Source organism: Macaca fascicularis, chromosome 5 (genome assembly GCF_037993035.2).
Source record: "Macaca fascicularis isolate 582-1 chromosome 5, T2T-MFA8v1.1".
Taxonomy (NCBI): Eukaryota; Metazoa; Chordata; class Mammalia; order Primates; family Cercopithecidae; genus Macaca; species Macaca fascicularis.
In genome coordinates, this window is record NC_088379.1 from 160856493 (window position 1) to 160874523 (window position 18031).

Below are 18031 nucleotides of genomic sequence, written 5' to 3' on the forward strand. Positions count from 1 at the left end.
AAACAGCAATCCCCTAACTAATCTAACTCATGTCTGATGATCCGAGATGAAAGAGTTTCATCCCAAAACCATCCATCCCCCTACTTCCCTCCTCCACCCCCACCGTCCATGGAAATACTGTCTTCTGTGAAATCGGTCCCTCGTGCCAAAAAGATTGGGGACCGCTAAGGTAGAAAATCGGTTTTAAAGCATTCTTGAATAAAGTCCAACTAAGCACCAAGAGATGTTCAGTTTCCAGCAACTGTGCTTTGAAGCCTCACTGTTCTCCTTTCTGCGTACCCCTCTCATGAAGAAAATTCCTACAGGCAGCAATTGCTTTGAAAACGTTTTCGGTATTTCTTAACCCAAGGTTTTTAAAATGTACTAAGTGTCTTCATAATTCCATCCTCCTCCACTTCCAACTTTCCATCTTTCAACCTGGATCTTTGTATTTCTCCTGAGAAAAGTTACATTTTCTAGACGTTCATCTGGGTATAGCCTCTTTACAGGACCAGTATGAGTCACTACATAAACTATATACATATATATTTACAAATTATCTAAAATCTAAATAACCGTTAAAATATATTTATAAGTCTAGCCCTTTGAGCTTTGTCCTGAAATACTAATTTTTTAGGAGCCTGACAGTGTGTTTATTTATGTAGCCAATGAATATGTTATCAATAAAGGTGAGACTGACTTTTCCCCTAATGGATTTGATTTACCAGGAAAACGAACCTAAGTTCAGAATAAGGGTAGAATACAGGCCAGAATTTTGTTCTTGAAAGAGTAAGAGGACTTCCGGTTTTGAAAACCAGAACGGAACTCAAGAATAATAAAGTGGAGATAACAGTACACATCTCGGTTTGGATGAAACGTAAGAGTGGACAGAATCAGGGAAGGCTGGCCTTCCTAAACATTGGGGCTTTCCGGGGGTGGGGGGGGGGGGGGGGGGGAATGAGCTTAGCTATGAAATCCTGTGAGAAATTCCAACAAACACCAGGAAAAAAGATACACTCTCTTTAGCAATATTACTGAACTCAGACTTAACGTTTGATTCAGAATGAATGTTCTTTTCTAATAGATTAAATCATGATAATGGCATCTTTCACGAATTTAAAAACGTGTTAAATGGTATCAGATATCTAGAACATAGTGAGGCAAGCACGAAAGCGGCATCTCTTGCAGTCTCCTTGCTTTCAGGAAAATCATTATTTGTGCTCAGCTAACCGGTCCCTTCCAGAGATTTCATGCTAGACTCAAATCTAAGCATTTATTATAAAAGGATTTTCATAATAATAAGAAAAGGAAATTAAATGTTTCTCTTTTCTCCAACTCAGTCTCCAACAAGGCAGGAAGAACTTTTAAGGTGGTGCGTTAGTTTAAGGAGAATCATTAACCATCAGGATTCTTTAACCAGGCTAAAGGCAGGCTCTTTGTCTCTAACTTCTGATCACTAGCGCCCTCCTCGGGAGGAAAAAAACGACAGGTTCCTTCCACCAACAGGCTGCTCCCTGTTTCTGGTTCTCATAAATGAGAAATAGAGGAGCTTTGGAAGCCAGTGGCAACGATCGAGGGGATTGCTAAAAGGGGGTGCTTCTTCCCACCAAGAACACTTTGGACGTATCTATTTATTCATTTGGATGCGTCCCAAAAATTCATAGCGGCAAATCTTTTCTGGAAAATCAAATCGTTTGGTGAGCAAAGGCATGGGGGAGCGACAACATGGCACAAGGGGAGGGGAGAGAGAAGCTGGCTTTTGCACCCGCAGCTCAGTGCCCCAGACGCATCGCAGAGCCACGGGTGCCCACTAGCAGGGTCGCCTCTCGGGGGCCCTCTTCCGCAGCCCAGACCCGGGACAGGAAGTGGGGGAGCAGGGACAGACCCGGGGAGGCGCGCGCTTGGTACCCGGAAGGCGGCGGCCTCATGCTCGCGGCTCCGCTGCCAGGTCGGGGTGAAGGGGGCGTGGGAGTCCGCATCGCAGCCGCCCCGGCACAGAAGCCACAGCAGCCACAGCAGCCACAGCAGCGGCCGGAGCTCCATTAAGGCGCCCGGCTCCTCCGCAGCCTGCGCGGCCTGTTTTCTCTTTCGGTTCCTCGGCTCCTCCCATCCTGGTCTCGAGGGGCGGAAGGAACCCGGTGGAGTGCATGGTGCTGAGATTGACCCTTTTTTAGGTCCCCGGTGCACTGTGACTGAAAATCTGGTTAGCTGGAGGCTATGGACCTCCTCATTGAGGCTAGTTTTTTGTTTTTGTTTTTGGAAGAATCAGGCACTTGACCATGGGCTTTCGAGGTTTTACCTCCATCCATTAGAAAAAAAAGAAGCCCGAGAGTCATTCTTTGTGTGTGTGTGTGTTGAGATCAGGGCTCACTGCAGCCTCGACCTCCCAAGTTCAAGTGATCCTCCTGCTTCAGCCTCCAGAGTAGCTGGGACTACAGGCGCATGCCACCACGCCAGGCTGTTTTTGTATTTTTAGTAGAGATAGGATCTTGCCGTATTGCCCGGGCCGGTCTCGAACTCCTGGCCTCTAGTGATCCGCCCGCCTTGGCCTCCCAAAGCGCTGGGATCACAAGTGTGAGCCACCTGGCCTGCCCTGTGAGCCCCCAGGACGTGCCTTGTTCCTTCTTGCCACAATCCCTAAGTTCAAGACCTGGTTCTGAAGTGACGAGGGCCAATACATAGTCATCCATTCAGCAGATGTTTATAAATACGTAACAAAATTGTACAGTTGTGAAAAGCCTACACAATTTTTGGATCTATTATGGCAGTTTCAAAACTCTTGGAGTCTGTTTCTCCATTTACAAAGGAAGATAGAGCCAGGTACATAATTTGCAGGGCCCCGTGTAAACTGAAAATGAAGTTCACTTGTTTATAAATTGTTAAGGATTTCAAGACGGTAGCAGCAGAGCATTAACCCAAGCCATGATCCTTCTAAGCACCCACTTCTGAACAGGTCACACACTCATGAACCTGACTCTACTGAGCCTTTCTGTTATAATCTATTCTGAACAAGGCTTCCATGTCTCTGAAATTCATATCATTACCCTTGTGGATTTTTAGAACTAACATCAGATTTATGTCTTTAGTTTTTACCTAGGTACAGTGAGTTACAATATTCTCTGATGCAAAATCGGTAATAAAAATAAAAATAAAATAAAAATAATGTTCTGGGTATTAAGAGGAAAGACACGAGAGTTTTTTATGTACATCCATGATAAGATATATTGCTCTTGGAAAGTGTGGTGATAAAGATTTTATTTAAACCATAAGTTTACAGAACAATGTTCATGTTAACCTCAGCAGTTCTTTTGCACTTAGCCCTTTCTTGTAACTCATACAAGCACATGCTTTTCTTTTTCAACTGAGGTTTGCTTTCAGATCATAGTCCCCGTTTATTGACAACCTACTGAGTCAGGAAATTTAAATATAGGCAGTCATCCTTCCTGTAGGATAATTGCTATTGTAAAAAACCACTTGAACTAAACTCACTTCATGAGCTCTCATCAAGTATTTGTTGAGTACCTGCTAAGTGTCAGGCATTGTTCTAGGTAATGAGAATTTATCAAGTAAGTGCATAAGTGACTAAAGAGATGAAAATCCCCATCCTTATGGGGCTGGTATTTCAATGGATTTACATCAACAAATATTTATTGAGTACTTCCTAAGTGTCAGGCATTGTTCTAAGTCATCAGGACACAACAAGTGCATAAGTGACTAAAGAGATGAAAAGCCCCACCCTCCTGGAGCTGGTATTTCAGTGAGGGAAGAGCCACAATAAAATTACTACAAGTGGAGGATCCCTTATCCACAATACCTGGGACTGGAAGTGTTTCAGATTTCAGACTTTTTTCCTCCAGATTTTGGAATATTTGCATATACATAATGAGATCTCTTGGCGATGAGACCCAAGTCTAAATACGAAATTCATTTGTGTTTCATATACACTGATGCACATATCCTGAAGGTAATTTTACTGTTTTAGATAATTTTATGCATAAAACAAAGTTTTGAATGCGTTTTGACTATGAACCACCACAAGAAGTCAGGTGTGGAATTTTCTAGGTGTGGCGTCATGTCGATACTCAATAAGTTATAGATTTTGGAGCATTTTGGGTGTTTGGATTAGAGATGCTCAAACTGTACATGTGTTAAAGGACAATAAATCCAGATAAGGAGAGTCATGAGTTTGAGGGGTGGTATTGCTATTTTAAATAAGCTGTTTAATACTGTCCTCACTGATGAGGAGACTTTTGAGCAAAGCTTTGAAGGAGAAGAAAGTGACCCACATGGATATTCAGATATCCAGGGAAAGAGAAGCTAAGATAGAGAGAATTGTCAACACTAAGGCCTTGAGATGGAAGTTTGCTTGGCATGTTCCAGAAACGTAAAAGAAGTCAGCATGGATCGAGTAAAGGAAAAAAAAGAGGATGGGAGGAGAGTAGAATATGAGATAAATAAGAAGCACGCAGATTGTAAAGAATTTTGGGTCAGTTAAAAGGGAGATCAGAATCATCTATTACATAGTAAAACAAAGTTTTTGAAAAGTGTCTTGAAAAGTGAAGGTGGCAAGTATGTGCTAATTCTTAGAGTAAACACTACAAATTACATGTATATGTGGAGATGTACTTTTTTCATCAAATTTGCAGAATAGCACATGGAACTTCCTTCAACTCTGTATTAGATATCTGTTACCACATAAAATATAACCCTCAAACTTAGCATCGTAAACATATGAATTTTTCTTATACAGTTTCTGTGGACCTGGCAGGAGCAGCTTATCTGGGTGGTTCTAGCTCAAAGTGTCTCAGGAGGTCGCAGACAAGCTGTTGCATATGGCTGCAATTCTCTGAAGGTTTCCCAGGGTTAAAGGATTCAATTTCAAGCTCATGTGACTGTTAGCGGGAGTCCTCGGTTCCTCTTAGGCCTTTGGACAAAATTCTCAGGATCTTATCAGAAGGCTGGGCTTTTCCAGACTGCTCTTTGTTCCTGCAGAACAAGTGACTGGAGAAATTGAGACAGTGGACCAGGAAATGACTGAGGTGGGAGTAGCAGTGTCTTTTTATAACCTTATCTTGAAACATATCATCTCTTCTGCCATTGGTTACACAGAGCCAGTTTGGTAAGATATGAGAGGTGGAGCTGACATAGGGTGGGGTCGTCAGGTGCCATCTTGGAGGCCCACTACCACAACCTCATGTTGGACATTATAAGCTCAGTAACAAACGCAGTCATTTCTTTATGTGTGAAAATACTCCAGGACTAACCATTTTCACAAATGCCTCTCAACCTTTATGATACACATATCAATATTTACTGTTGTTTTTATCCCGTTATGCAGGTTCTGGGTTTTCTTCTAGTTTTAATCATGTTACTTCATGTTTCAGTGACTTTGCTATAGAGTTAATTTTTTCTTTGTTTCTTTTTTTATGAGACAGAGTATCTCTCCCTCAGGCTGGAGTGCAGTGGCGCCATCTTGGCTCATTGCAGCCTCAGCCTACCGGGTAGCTGGGATCACAGGCAGGTACCACCACACCTGGCTAATTTTTTGTATTTTTAGTAGAGACGAGTTTTCACCATGTTGGCAAGGCTGGTCTCAAACAACTGACCTCAGGTGATCTGCCCACCTCAGCCTCCCAAAGTGCTAGGATTACAGATGTGAGCCACCGCACCCAGCCTTGTTTTTATTTTTACTTGATACACAACACATTCATGTGTTTGTTATGATTTACCACTGTACTAAGCATTTTGCAAATATTAACCTTAATTCCTCCTTGCAGAAGGTAGTATTATCATCATTTCTGTTTTATAGACGAGAAAACTGAGGCAGAGGAAAGTTAAGTACTAAGTGCGTGAGATATTGGAAACCTCATATAATCAGCTAGAGATTATTCAATAATTTGAAACATAAACTGAGAAAAATGCTAGGGTCAATCTGGGGAAAATATTGGAATGAATACCAGTTGTATAAGAGATTAGGTATTTAGTGAGTTTTTCACGATTTGAAGAATTTTGCATCCCCACAACCTCGTGATTGCAGGATTTCAGATATTTAATACACTGATAAGAAGGAACCATGTCTATTACCGCTAATCCTTACAACAACCCAGCAAGGTAGACGTTATTGTTCTCACTTTACACATGAGGGAACTGACATGTGTAGCGATTAGGGTCTTATTCAAGATCCTAAGTAGTAAGTGGCCATGGTGAGATGTAAATTGAGCTGTCAGACTTCAGAGCTCATGCTTGGGTTTTCTGCTACACCAGCCTGCTCTAGGCAACTCCAAGGCCTATCTTACTATTTGTCATTACTATTTCTATTTTATATTGGCTTTTCTTTATTAACATACCTTTGGTAGTACACTGTGCGCTTTTTATGTTCTAGTTTAATTTACAGGCAAGCGTGACATTCAGTAATAGACATGAGTCATTGTAGTCCCTCTGAGTTGAATTGTTCAGGGTTTTTTTTCCCCCCTTTTTAATTTTTTTCCTATATCATGGGAAGGGACATTATTTCTTCAGGAAGCTATTTGGATTGTGTGTGAGTTGAAAAGGTTGATTATCTTTAATCTTAGATTTTACACCTGAATATTTTACTAATGCCAAGAAATCCTTTTTTTATTGTGGTTGTTAATTAAGTTCATAGTCATTGCTTTGTTCTTAACGTCTTATAATGGTGACATTCCATAGGGATAATGTAAATCTTGAATAAGAAAATGAATTACATAAATTTCTAGGTAAGAGATGTTCAAACTTCCTTTCTGGCTGAAATTGAAGAAATGCTGTCTGAACAGACACTGCTAAGGGGCAGGATTTGTCGGGTAGTAGAAATTGCTCCTTCCCGTTTCTCAGCTGGAGGGGAAAGGCTGTAAGAGGGGTTCGCAAAAATGCCATAAAACAAAGGACATGGTAACTCCACCAGCCAACTTCTAACGACAAAGTAAATAGCATAAATGAAAAGCCATAACGTATACCTCTTTCTCCAAACAGTTAATGGAACAAAAAGCCCCAAGAAACACCTGAACTCAAGAGCAGTTTCTATGGAAACCTCAATCCATTTCTATTCTGCTGACATTTGAATAAATGTGAGCCGACACATGCTTTAGCTCAGTCCCATTACACACTGTGGAGACAGCGCTAATGGGTTTATCTTAGAACCATTATTAACTACTCAGAGCACAATCGCATCACTTCTCCCCTCATAGACTTAGACTATTCCACAGTCTTAAGTACTTCTGAAAAATCTGGGATCAGTAGGCAAAAACAACACTTTTGACATGACTACTATTTTGTAGGCTCCAAAACTCCCTTTCCTACTCATGTAAAAATTTTAAAGAGCCAAAATTTGTCATTTTCATGATCTAAGAAAGCAACTCCGATATCTTGAAGGTGTCATTAACACTAATGCATGTCATTAATGCTAATGCTCCATTCTGCTTTAACAGCCCTCCGTTTCCCTCAAGTTAGATGGAGTCTGCAAGAATTACACACCTTTTGACTTCTGTTGCCTGAGCAAAAATCACATTATCCCAAAGGAGGGATGCAAGAGAAAGCAAGACTCCCAGGGAAGACATACACATAGACAAAACTGGCTTTAGATGGAATTCACATAAAAGAAGGTGACCCATCTTAATTGTAAATCCTGCCTTCCAACTAACAATTACAGAAAACCCTGTAGCTCAGGCAGCATATGCGAAAGAGCCACAGAAGCAGTTAGCTCTAGAAAAATTTTATTTCGGGCGTAGTGGTGCAAACCTCTAGTCCCAGCTACTCGGGTGGCTGAGGTGGAAGGAACTCTTGAGCCCAGGAGATCAAGGCTACAGAAAGCCAAGACTGCACCCCTGCACTCCAGCCTGGGCAACAGAGTGAGACCTTGTCAAAAAAAAAAAACAAAAAAAAACAAACAAAAAAAAACAAAGTATGTTTCATTGCTTTGAAGAACTATTTGGTTTAAATGATTTTTATTTGATCATCATTTTAAATATCATAGTGGGCCACCTCATAGTCTCTAAGGTAATCTTCGGGCTAAGACCCCAGGTAATGTCAAATGACATAATATAGTAGATACAACACATTATTGAATTCCAATTAGCATGGGTTCTTCTGCTTGTTTGTTTACTGGCTTTTGTGACCTTCAGAATGTTAGTTATCCTTCTTGAGCTTCTATTTCATTACCTGTAAATTGGAAATGATAATTTTTAGCTCTGTTTGTGTTCTGAAGGTCAGAGACAATGAATACAGAATGCTTGCATCATAGGCGTTCATTCATAATGGCAACTATAATTGGCGATACAGTTTCCTTTTGTGGTAAGATTTAGGATCAACATTATTAGACTTTACTCTCTTCATTGATAGGTCCTGGGACAAAAATAATTTTATATTTGAGGATCATAGCCCTTCCCTGTCTGTTCTGCTTCTTAAAGATTTTCTTTGCTAACATTGCATTAATAATTATATCAATTAGAGATAGCTATCATTAATACTGGAGAAATATGGTACTTTTCTAATGACTTTACTTGTTTAGGTTTTATAAATACAGTAATTCATCCCTAGCCATAATTTCTTTCTAGATATTATCGCTGATCCAGGAAACTCAGAGAATTTTTGTTTAAGGTTATGTTTCTAAGGTTAGAGATGTTTTGGGAAATAAGGTTTGGGGGTTTGGAATAGAAAAGAGAGGTAATATGCGTGGCAGGGAGGGATGCATGATTTCTGCCGTGGAATTTGGGGAGAGAGAATAGTAACTGGGGTAGAATTGCTAGCTTCCTGTATCTGCACAGTGCTTTAAGAAGAGGCTCTGATGGCACGTGCTCTGGCATTCGGTTATAATGGGCAGAGATAAGACCATTAACTTCAAGTCTTACCGAGGTGGTTAAGAAATAGGAAAGCAAGTTAAACAAAGCCTAACCAAGCGCAAGTTCTCCTCTCATGGGGGCTTTCTGAAGCTTAATCCACACAGCCAGGGAGTGACTGGTATAATTCAACAAAGCGGCGCAAGGAAAGAACGTGGCTCAGAACCTAAGACTTTTAGGATTACGAAATAAATGGAATGTGGAGGCTAGCAGAGCATGTCCAAATCCTATAGCCTGCCTCTTTAATTTGCAGATGAGAAGTTTCCTAATAAGATGAACATGCTCCTAAAATCACAGAGCTGGCCCTTGGAGAACCAGGGGTTTGCACAGTATCCCGCTTCCTACTGTCCACCGCCTTCTGATATTTTTGGGTGCCTTGTTGAGTGGATAAGCCCCTCTCACTTTTAAAACTTGACTTACTCCATTTATTTTCCTTTATGGAATTTAAAACACAGTCATTGTTCATCTATCCCAGGAAGTCATACATAAAGTTATAAACCTGTAAACGTTTTCCTGAATTACAAACTTCAAATAGATCTATTCACACTCACAAGTGATAAAGTTAGAACTGCTTAGAAAACTGGTACTCATTTGTTATGGCAACATGCTTTATCTCTTTATTCATGCCATGATTAAGAGTGAATATAGGGCTGGGTGCAGTGGCTCATGCCTGTAATCCTAGCACTTTGGGAGGCTGCGGCGGGTGGATCACCCGAGGTCAGGAGTTTGAGACCAGCCTAACCAACATGGTGAATATTAATCATTAAATGAAAGAGTATTGTACATAATTAAAAAATAATTGAACATTCTGTGAGCTCCTAATTCTATATCAGACGTTCTGTTAATGCAATTTTCACATGTTACCTCACCACATTTCAAGCTTTCTATGTGCACTTCCTTGTGAATATGTCCTGGAAAGAGGAACGTGGTCCTGTTAGAGAATGAGCTCTTATAAATATGAAATGATTGAGTGGAAAGCTAGTGATGAAAGAGTTTGGGCTATGGAGTCACACAACTTGAGTCTGATGATGGCCTTACCATTTTATTTGTTGTGATGTCTTGGCCCATTCCCCAAAAGTAGTTTAATTTCTTCATCTGACAAATAATAGATTAAAAAAACCTATCTTAGAAAAATCAAACGAGATGAGATATGTAAAATGCCTGTGGTTCCTAGCACATGCTAGTGCGCATTAAAATTAACTACTATTGGTATTCATATTTGTAATAGTATTTCTACATCAAAATCTTACATCACTATGAGTGAGTTAATACTTGGTACTTTTGTAAATAGATGATTCAAATTGATTTGAGTATTGACTGTTTGTGAAATTTAAGCTCAAATATAAGATTTCATTCATCATTCATTAAAACAAAATTTAAAAATGCATTTACCAGTTTTAGTCATCATTTGTGTGTTATTTGAAGTCTGACCACATGAGGGCAGCATGGTACCTTTTAAGACGAAGAGCATCGCCTAAGTGGAGGAAAAAAAAAATCTATTATGAAAGCTGTAAAAATCATGGGTACAAAATTAAAACTAGAAGGCTCCATAATTATCTTCCTATCCAAACTTTAATTTTACAATTGAAAGAACTGAGGTCTGAGGAGGACAATTAGCAAGTCCAATCACACAACTGATGTCTTTTGAAGGTAGAGCAAAGAACCATTCAACAGCATTAACAGTAGCAATAATAATTGCATTATTGGAGCACCTAGTTACTTTAAGAGACTTTTTATTAAGCACTAATGTTTTGTGTGACAATACTTTAGAGGCAATCGAATATTTCTGATAATGAATTAGCAAGAGGAATGTTCCTTTCTGAAGAAAGAGAAAAATAAAAAAGAATCTTATTTCTAAAAGGACTTAAGTATGTTCTTGAAAGCACAAGAGTTAACTGCATGATTTTTCAAGGTTGTTATTAATATTTTGCTCACAACCGTGTGTTTGTGAGCTGCCTTGAAAGTGCAGCACTGTCTCCAAGAAGCAGCAGCAAACAAGAGAAGGGTTCTTACTGGTTTTGGCTAGAAATCTTCTAGCTTCCTTTAACCTACTTTTTCTCATAATTCCCACCCCAATTCCATAGTCAAACAGATCCATTCACATATAAAGCCAGAATCATGCAAACAAATCCATACTCTCCCCCATCAGCACTACAGTGAGAGTGCTTTGGAGGGAGGGATGATTTAACTTTGCAACTACAGTCTTTCTCATACATATCCCTTCTCAAACTTCAAATAAACAGATTATCTGGATAAATAGAATATGCTTACTCTATAATACAACCCTCTCCATTTCTCTCTACCTCTTTAATATCTTTTCATTCTTTGCAGATCTTTCCTTTCTACTGTCATCATTATCACTCATCTGTATTAGTTCATCAGCCTCAGAAATAGGACACTGTGATGGGTAGTTTATGTGTCAACTTGACCGGGTCATCAGATGCTTAGAGAGTTGATTACACATTATTCTAGGTGTTTCTGTGAGGGTGGTTTTGAATGGGACATTTGAATTCAAGATGATAGCCCTGATGATATGGGCAGCTTCATCTATTGACTCTGACAAAAGGGTAACCTTCCCTGAGTGAGAGCGAAGTCCTCCCCTCTGACTGCCTTCTAACTGGGACACAGGCTTTCTTCCTGCGTTCGCCCTCCAACCGATCAGTTCTTTCTGGGGCTCTAGTCAGATGGCCTTTGGACTAGAGCTTTACCATAGACTCTCCTGGTTCTCAGGCCTTCTGTCTGAGATTGGAACTAAACCATCAGCTCACCTGGGCCTCCAGCTTGCCGACCTGCCCTCCAGATCTTCATCATTCCATGAGGAAATTCCTTTTAATCTCCCTCTATATATACATGTGTATATCTTATGGGTCCTGTTTCTCTGGAGAACCCTAATACAGACCGTTATACTGTTTTCAATGTATTTTCATTTGAAACTAGAGAACCATTTGTACAATAATTTATGAATTAGGATTATATACTAATTCAACAAATAATCTGGTAAACATGGAACCCCTACATCGTGCTAGGCACTAACTTTTAGTCCTCAATGGCCTCAATGGTCATCATTGTGTTTGGTGTTTAGTAGGCATTTAATAAATTTGTGTTGAATGGGTGAATACATACATTCCATCAGTTATCTTGTGAAAGAATTTTTGTTTCTACTGGAGTGCCAGCGTTTTTTCTTCCATCTATATTAAGGTGATTAGTTTCTTGCAAAGAAAGCGCTTATCATTTTGTTGCTAGGAAACCACTTTGTCCAGCCACAAAGGTATGCATATTATAGTTTTAGGACAAAGGACAAAGCAAGTTCCATGTATGATTAACATAAAATAAAGAGGCTTAATATATGTTAGTTTTCAGTCAATATGTTAGATCTTGAGATTTTTGATTAAATAAATCTATTAAAATCTATATTGGTACTATGACTAAAGATTTCCATTTTTTACGGAGTATAAAAATAAGAACCAAAGGGTGGTTTACTTCTGGTATGCATAGTTACTGAACGGTTGGGGAGTGATTTTTAGAAATGCAGTATTTGCTGTTTCTTCATGGGCACACAGCTTCTCTGGAAGTCACCATCATCTACGTCAAAACTCCCTCAGAGACCCGGCCCCTCCCCGCTCCCCTGAACCCCCAGGTACCACGCTCACCCTTGCTCAGTGGGTGTCAGGCAAGAGCCTTTTTTCCCCATGTCTCTCGAACACCACAGGCTCATTCACACATGACAGCCTCTTTCCTCTTTTCTGCACAGCCTAGAAATCTCTTTTCACAGTATCCCACATTGCTGGCTGCTTCTCTTATTTTTCCTTTAGATTTCACTCAGGTGTCCTCCTTGATCTCCCTATTTCAAGTGGAGCACATCCAGCGAGTCATTTTCTATCCTGTTTCCCGGTTTATATTCTCCGTAAAACTTTATCCAGAAATATATTTTCTTTTCCTTTTTGAGACAGGGTCTAACTCTGTCACCCAGGATGGAGAGCAGCGGTGTGATTAAGGCTCACTGCAGCCTCCACCTCCCTGGGTGCAGGTTATCCTCCCACCTCAGCCTCCTGGGTTGCTAGGACTATAGGCATGTGCCACCACCCTCAGCTAATTTTTGTATTTCTTGTAGAGCTTGGGTTTTGCCACGTTGCCCAGGCTGGTGTCCAGCTCTTGGGCTCAAGTAATCCACCCATCTTAGCCTCCCAAAGTGCTGGGATTACAAGTGTGAGCCACTGGACCCAGCCTTTCTTTTTAATTTGGTTTGCTCTTTCTGTCGATATCACTGGCAGACAATATCTGTAAACTCTATTGTCTACGATGGCTGAAGCTGTCGGTACTGCTGACCTTTACGTTTTGAGTACTCGGTTCCTAATACATAGTAGATGGTCACTAAGTGTTCTCTGAAATGACTGGCCTTTGATTCAATGAACAATTTATAGGAAAATGCAGTCATGAGAATAAGACTTCTTTAAGATGCTAATCTGAAAATGATTCGAGACTAAATTAAAAAGCACAACTTTAACTAATGTTCTTTAAATCAGATACTGCCATTATTTAAATTTATTGGCCAAAATTTTATGGAATTTCTGTACTTTCAAATTAGAAGAGTTGTATGTATATGGTACTGGGATTCTTTATGAATAAGATATATGTATGTGCTTAATTTAAAAAGATAATTTTGAGAAGTTCGAGACCAGCCTGGCCAACATGGCGAAACCCTGTCTCTACTAAATATATGAAAACTAGCTGAACATGGTGGTGAATGCCTATAATTCCAGCTACTCTGGAGGCTGATGCTGGAGAATCACTTGAACCCCGGGAGTTGTAGTGAGCCTAGATCGTGCCATTGTGCTCCAGTCTGTGTGACAAGAACACAACTCTGTTTCAGGAAAAAAAAAAAAAAAAAGATAATTTCGTAATGTCTCAAATACTTAATATCAGTTGAATAGGACTATAAAAAACCCTTAAAGTTCATATTTGCCATCATTTGAGTGAGGTTACCAAAGTATCAAATATAGGGATGTATGTCATGTGAAAAGTAACTGTAAATCTTAACGACAGAGGCCACGATAAAAGCGTAAACTATCTTTTTCTACTACATTTCGTGGCTTATCTGGTATTTAGGAAGCCCAACAGCTTATACTCAACCTTTGTTTTAAATAAAAATGTAGTATATAAAATCAGATCATGTATTTTTTAGTATATTGGTTAAGTAGTCTAGATTCATAACATTTTGCTGACTTATGACTTTCCTATTTTGAGAATAAATACTATCCTCCACAAGAAGCTGGGTCATTCAAAGTCAGGAAACACTCTGTAGTCGTGGTTGTCAGGTTCTCGGTGCCAGATGCTTATGGTGAGGGCTTGGCTATTGGGAGCACCTGACCCAGGCTGAGTGAGTAAAAATAAAGGGTTCGGTAAGTGAATATGTGAGGGTGAACTAAACCCAGAGCTAAACCCAGAAGAAAAGCTGCTGTTTGGTAAATCATTGCCAGAATACTAAACCAAATGAAGACCAAGAGGCTGTGCTATGTAACCGAGCCATGGAAGCATCCCTATCAGTGCCTGAAAGACGTAACTGGTCAGGGGCTTCCCTGGCCTGCATCAGATGAGCCTGAGTCATCCTTATTAACCAGTGTAAACTGCCACATCCTGACCTCATGATTTTCTAGCAGAGTGTTTATAAGTTATTATGAGCTACTAGGTTTTATTCTCCCTCTCTTTACTTACATACCTGGGGTAGATTGTATTATGAGTCCCTAATTTTCCCTTCTCTCCCCTATCTTCCATAGCTTCCCTGTGGGTGGAGTCTATTTCCTCACCCCATTGACTTTGGGCTTGGTCAAGTGATAACTGTTTTGGCTAACGAAATAGTGACCAGAAATGATTATGTGCTTGTACCAAACTGATGCCTTGAGAGACACACAAAATTACCCCCAATGCTCCTGGGATATCTGCCCTTTGCCACAAGAGAAACACGTCTCAGGGAATTATTGTTTTCTCAGCCTGGGTGCTGAAATGTAAACCCTTTTTGAGGCCTGTGATCCATGCTAGGGCTGAAAGCCTTCGCAAGCCCAATTGAGATGAGCCCAGTGGCAGATCCTCCACTAACATAGGAGTGTGGAGAAAGAATTATTTTTATAACCCCTGGACATTACCTGATGTAATCCCTGGAAAAATCGGGTTACAGAAGAAACCTGATTAATTCAGAAGAAACCTAATTAATTCACCAACTGATAAAGTACCATAAATAACATAGTGAATTTATTGAAGAAAAGATAAAATGATTAATAGAAAGAGTGTTTATAGGAATTAATATTGAATATTATTGACAAAAATGATATAATGACTATGCATTTATTTAAATAACCTGCTAGAGCTCTATAGGATGACTGTAGGAAATTACTGATGACAATATCTAAAAACAACCAGGTTGGATAGGGGCAACTCTGGTCTTTGAGCCACTGTATTTTTTTTTTTAATGCCATAAAGCAATTCTGTGGCAAGATTCTATTTTAGGAAAGGATAGATAAGTATAATTTACCAGGACACTGGTATCTGAACATTTGTGATTACAGAATTGGATTTTCCCAGTGAGCTCTTTAGAATAGTACATGTCCCATGTACAGTTATGTATGAAACTGTTGATACTTCTAATGTGGAAAACCTCTCCTTATTCCTTTGTATTATAATAGATGAATCCTATGATTTTTTTCTGTACTACATTCTTGTTTATTAGACTCTGTCTCTTCCAAACAGGTAAAGAAAGAATTAGAGCAATATTCTTATCTTTGAAAGCATGCATGCTGGCTGAGTGCAGTGGCTCACACCTGGAAGCCCAGCACCTTGAGAGGTCGAAGTGGGCTGATCACCTGAGGTCAGGAGTTTGAGGTCAGCCTGAGGTCAGCCTGACCAACATGGCATAACCCTGTCTCTGCTAAAAATACAAAAATTAGCTGGGCATGGTGTCAGGTGCCTGTAATCCCAGCTACTCAAGAGACTGAGGCAGAAGAATCGCTAGAACCCAGGAGGCAGAGGTTGCAGTGAGTAGAGATCATGCCACTACATTCCAGCCTGGGCAACATAGCAAGACTCTCTCTAAAAAAAAAAAAAAAAATTCATGTGTGCTACAAATAAAGGCTATGTTGGCTGCCTTTGTCTATGTTTCCAAATTGCTGGCATTTTCTTCATATGTATTGATGCTTTTATTTAGGTTTCCTATTTAATTTTCAATACCGTGAAGGCAGAGACTGTTGCTCTCTTTAAAGTTATCCATGGGACATGCTAGAAAGGTTTGTGGAAAGTGAGTATTAAGTCATTGTTGCTGATTGCCTCTCTTCTACACTTCACTTTGCTATTACAGACCTGGCCAAAGACTCTCTGTTTAAATGAATCCTGTCTTTCTTTCCAGCTAGGCTAATAATCACCCTTTTGGAAGAGGTGAATTTTGGTCTCTAAAACAAGCAATAAGTATGTATCACACATTGAAGAAAAGCTGTAGTTAGTACATGCATTAAAAGAAATCTAAACTAAAGGCCAAATTATTTTACTCCTCTGAAAATTCAGACAATCCGGAGTTTCTGAAACATTTTTATGTGATTGTTTGACCTATAAGATCATTGCACACATCAGTAACTGATGCTTTCATTTTTTTAAAGTAGCATAATTATCCCGAACCTGGAACATTTTAGTAACACTAAAAATAAACCAGTTAAATAAACATAGTCACATTTTGAAAGATAGTTTGGGACACAAATACTTTTAAAATCTACCCCACCTGTAACTCTGAAGTATTGATTCTGAGGTTTTTTAAAGTTATACACTATATAGTTTATACTGTAATATGAATTAAAGGGGCTACGAGAATAATGGCACTAGTTTTATTATGAGCTGATTTTTATGATATTAATGTAATTTCTTAAAAAAAAAAAACTTCAACTCAACTGCATAAGTTCCTAGATGTTAAATGTAAATTTTTTTTCAACTATCAAAGTACAGATGATGTATTTGTAAAATCTAAAAAGGAATAAACTTTTGTGTATTATGGTGGGATTTTTAGTTTCTGTAGTGATTGGGATTATTTTTAAGTGTCACTTTTATTCTCTGTATAGTAGATTTTCATAATATATATCTATTAGAGACACCTCTCAAGACAATGCCAACACAATTGCCAGCTTTAAAAAAATTGAAAACTTTAAAAAACCATTTCTCTATTTTAATGAGGACAATACTGTCATATTCTAGTAAGATTTTTGTTCATATTAAATTGAAGCAACATCTGCACAGCAAAATAAATAATCAGAAGAGTAAACAACCAACCAATAAAGTGAGAGAAAATATTTGTAAACTATGCATCTGACACAGAACTAATATCCAGAATCTACAGGAAACTCAAACAAATCAGCAAGAAAAAAAAAAATTCCATCAAAAAGTGGTCAAAGGACATGAATAAACAGTTCTCAGAAGAAGATGCATAAACAGCCAACAAACATATAAAAAAAAATGCTCAACTTCACTAATTATCGGGGAAATGCAAATTAAAACCAACGCGACACCACCTTGCTCCTGCAAGAATGACCATTGTTAGAAAGTCAAAGAACAGTCGATGGTGGTATGGATGTGATGAGAAGTGAATATTTTACAGTGCTGATGGGAAAGTAAACTAGTACAACCACTAAGAAAAACAGTGTGGAGATTCCTTTTCTTTTTCTTTCTTTTCTTTGAGACAGTGTCTCACCCTGTCACCAGGCTGGAGTGCAGTGGCGTGATCTCGGCTCACTGCAACCTCCGCCTCCTGGGTTCAAGTGATTCTCCTGCCTCAGCCTCCCAAGTAGCTGGGACTACAGGCACACAGCACCATGCCAAGCTAATTTTTGTATTTTTAGTAGAGACGGAGTTTCATCATGTTGGCCAGGATGGTCTCAATCTCTTGACCTCGTGATCCACTGGAGATTTCTTAAAAAACTAAAAGTAAACTACCATTCGATCCAGCAATCTCACTACTAAGTACCTACCCAAAGGAAAATAAGTCATTATATGAAAAACACACATGCACACACATGGTTATAGCAGCACAATTTGCAATTGCAAAGATATGGAACCAACCTAAATGTCCATCAACCAATGAGTGGATAAAGAAAATGTTGTATATATACACTGTGGAATGCTAATCAGCCATAAAAAGGAATGAAATAATGTCTTTTGTAGCAACTTGGATGGAC

At 39.3% G+C, this 18031-nt stretch overlaps 1 protein-coding gene and 1 long non-coding RNA gene across 3 annotated transcripts in view; one reads left to right on the forward strand and one right to left on the reverse strand.

Moving 5' to 3' along the window:
• CTSO (cathepsin O) overlaps positions 1-2087 on the reverse strand; it is a 29890-nt gene extending 27803 nt beyond the window's left edge. For both annotated transcript variants that reach the window (XM_065545638.2, XM_005556153.5), the window contains exon 1: positions 1888-2087. In XM_065545638.2, the coding sequence (XP_065401710.1) occupies positions 1888-2022 (135 nt within the window). In that variant the 5' untranslated portion in view covers positions 2023-2087. The remainder of the gene's footprint in view (positions 1-1887) is intronic.
• On the forward strand, positions 1496-15982 carry LOC135971026 (uncharacterized). Its single transcript, XR_010587051.1, has 2 exons — positions 1496-1676; positions 15570-15982. It is a non-coding gene; the product is annotated as an uncharacterized lncRNA (long non-coding RNA).
• Positions 15983-18031: the final 2049 nt, after the last annotated feature.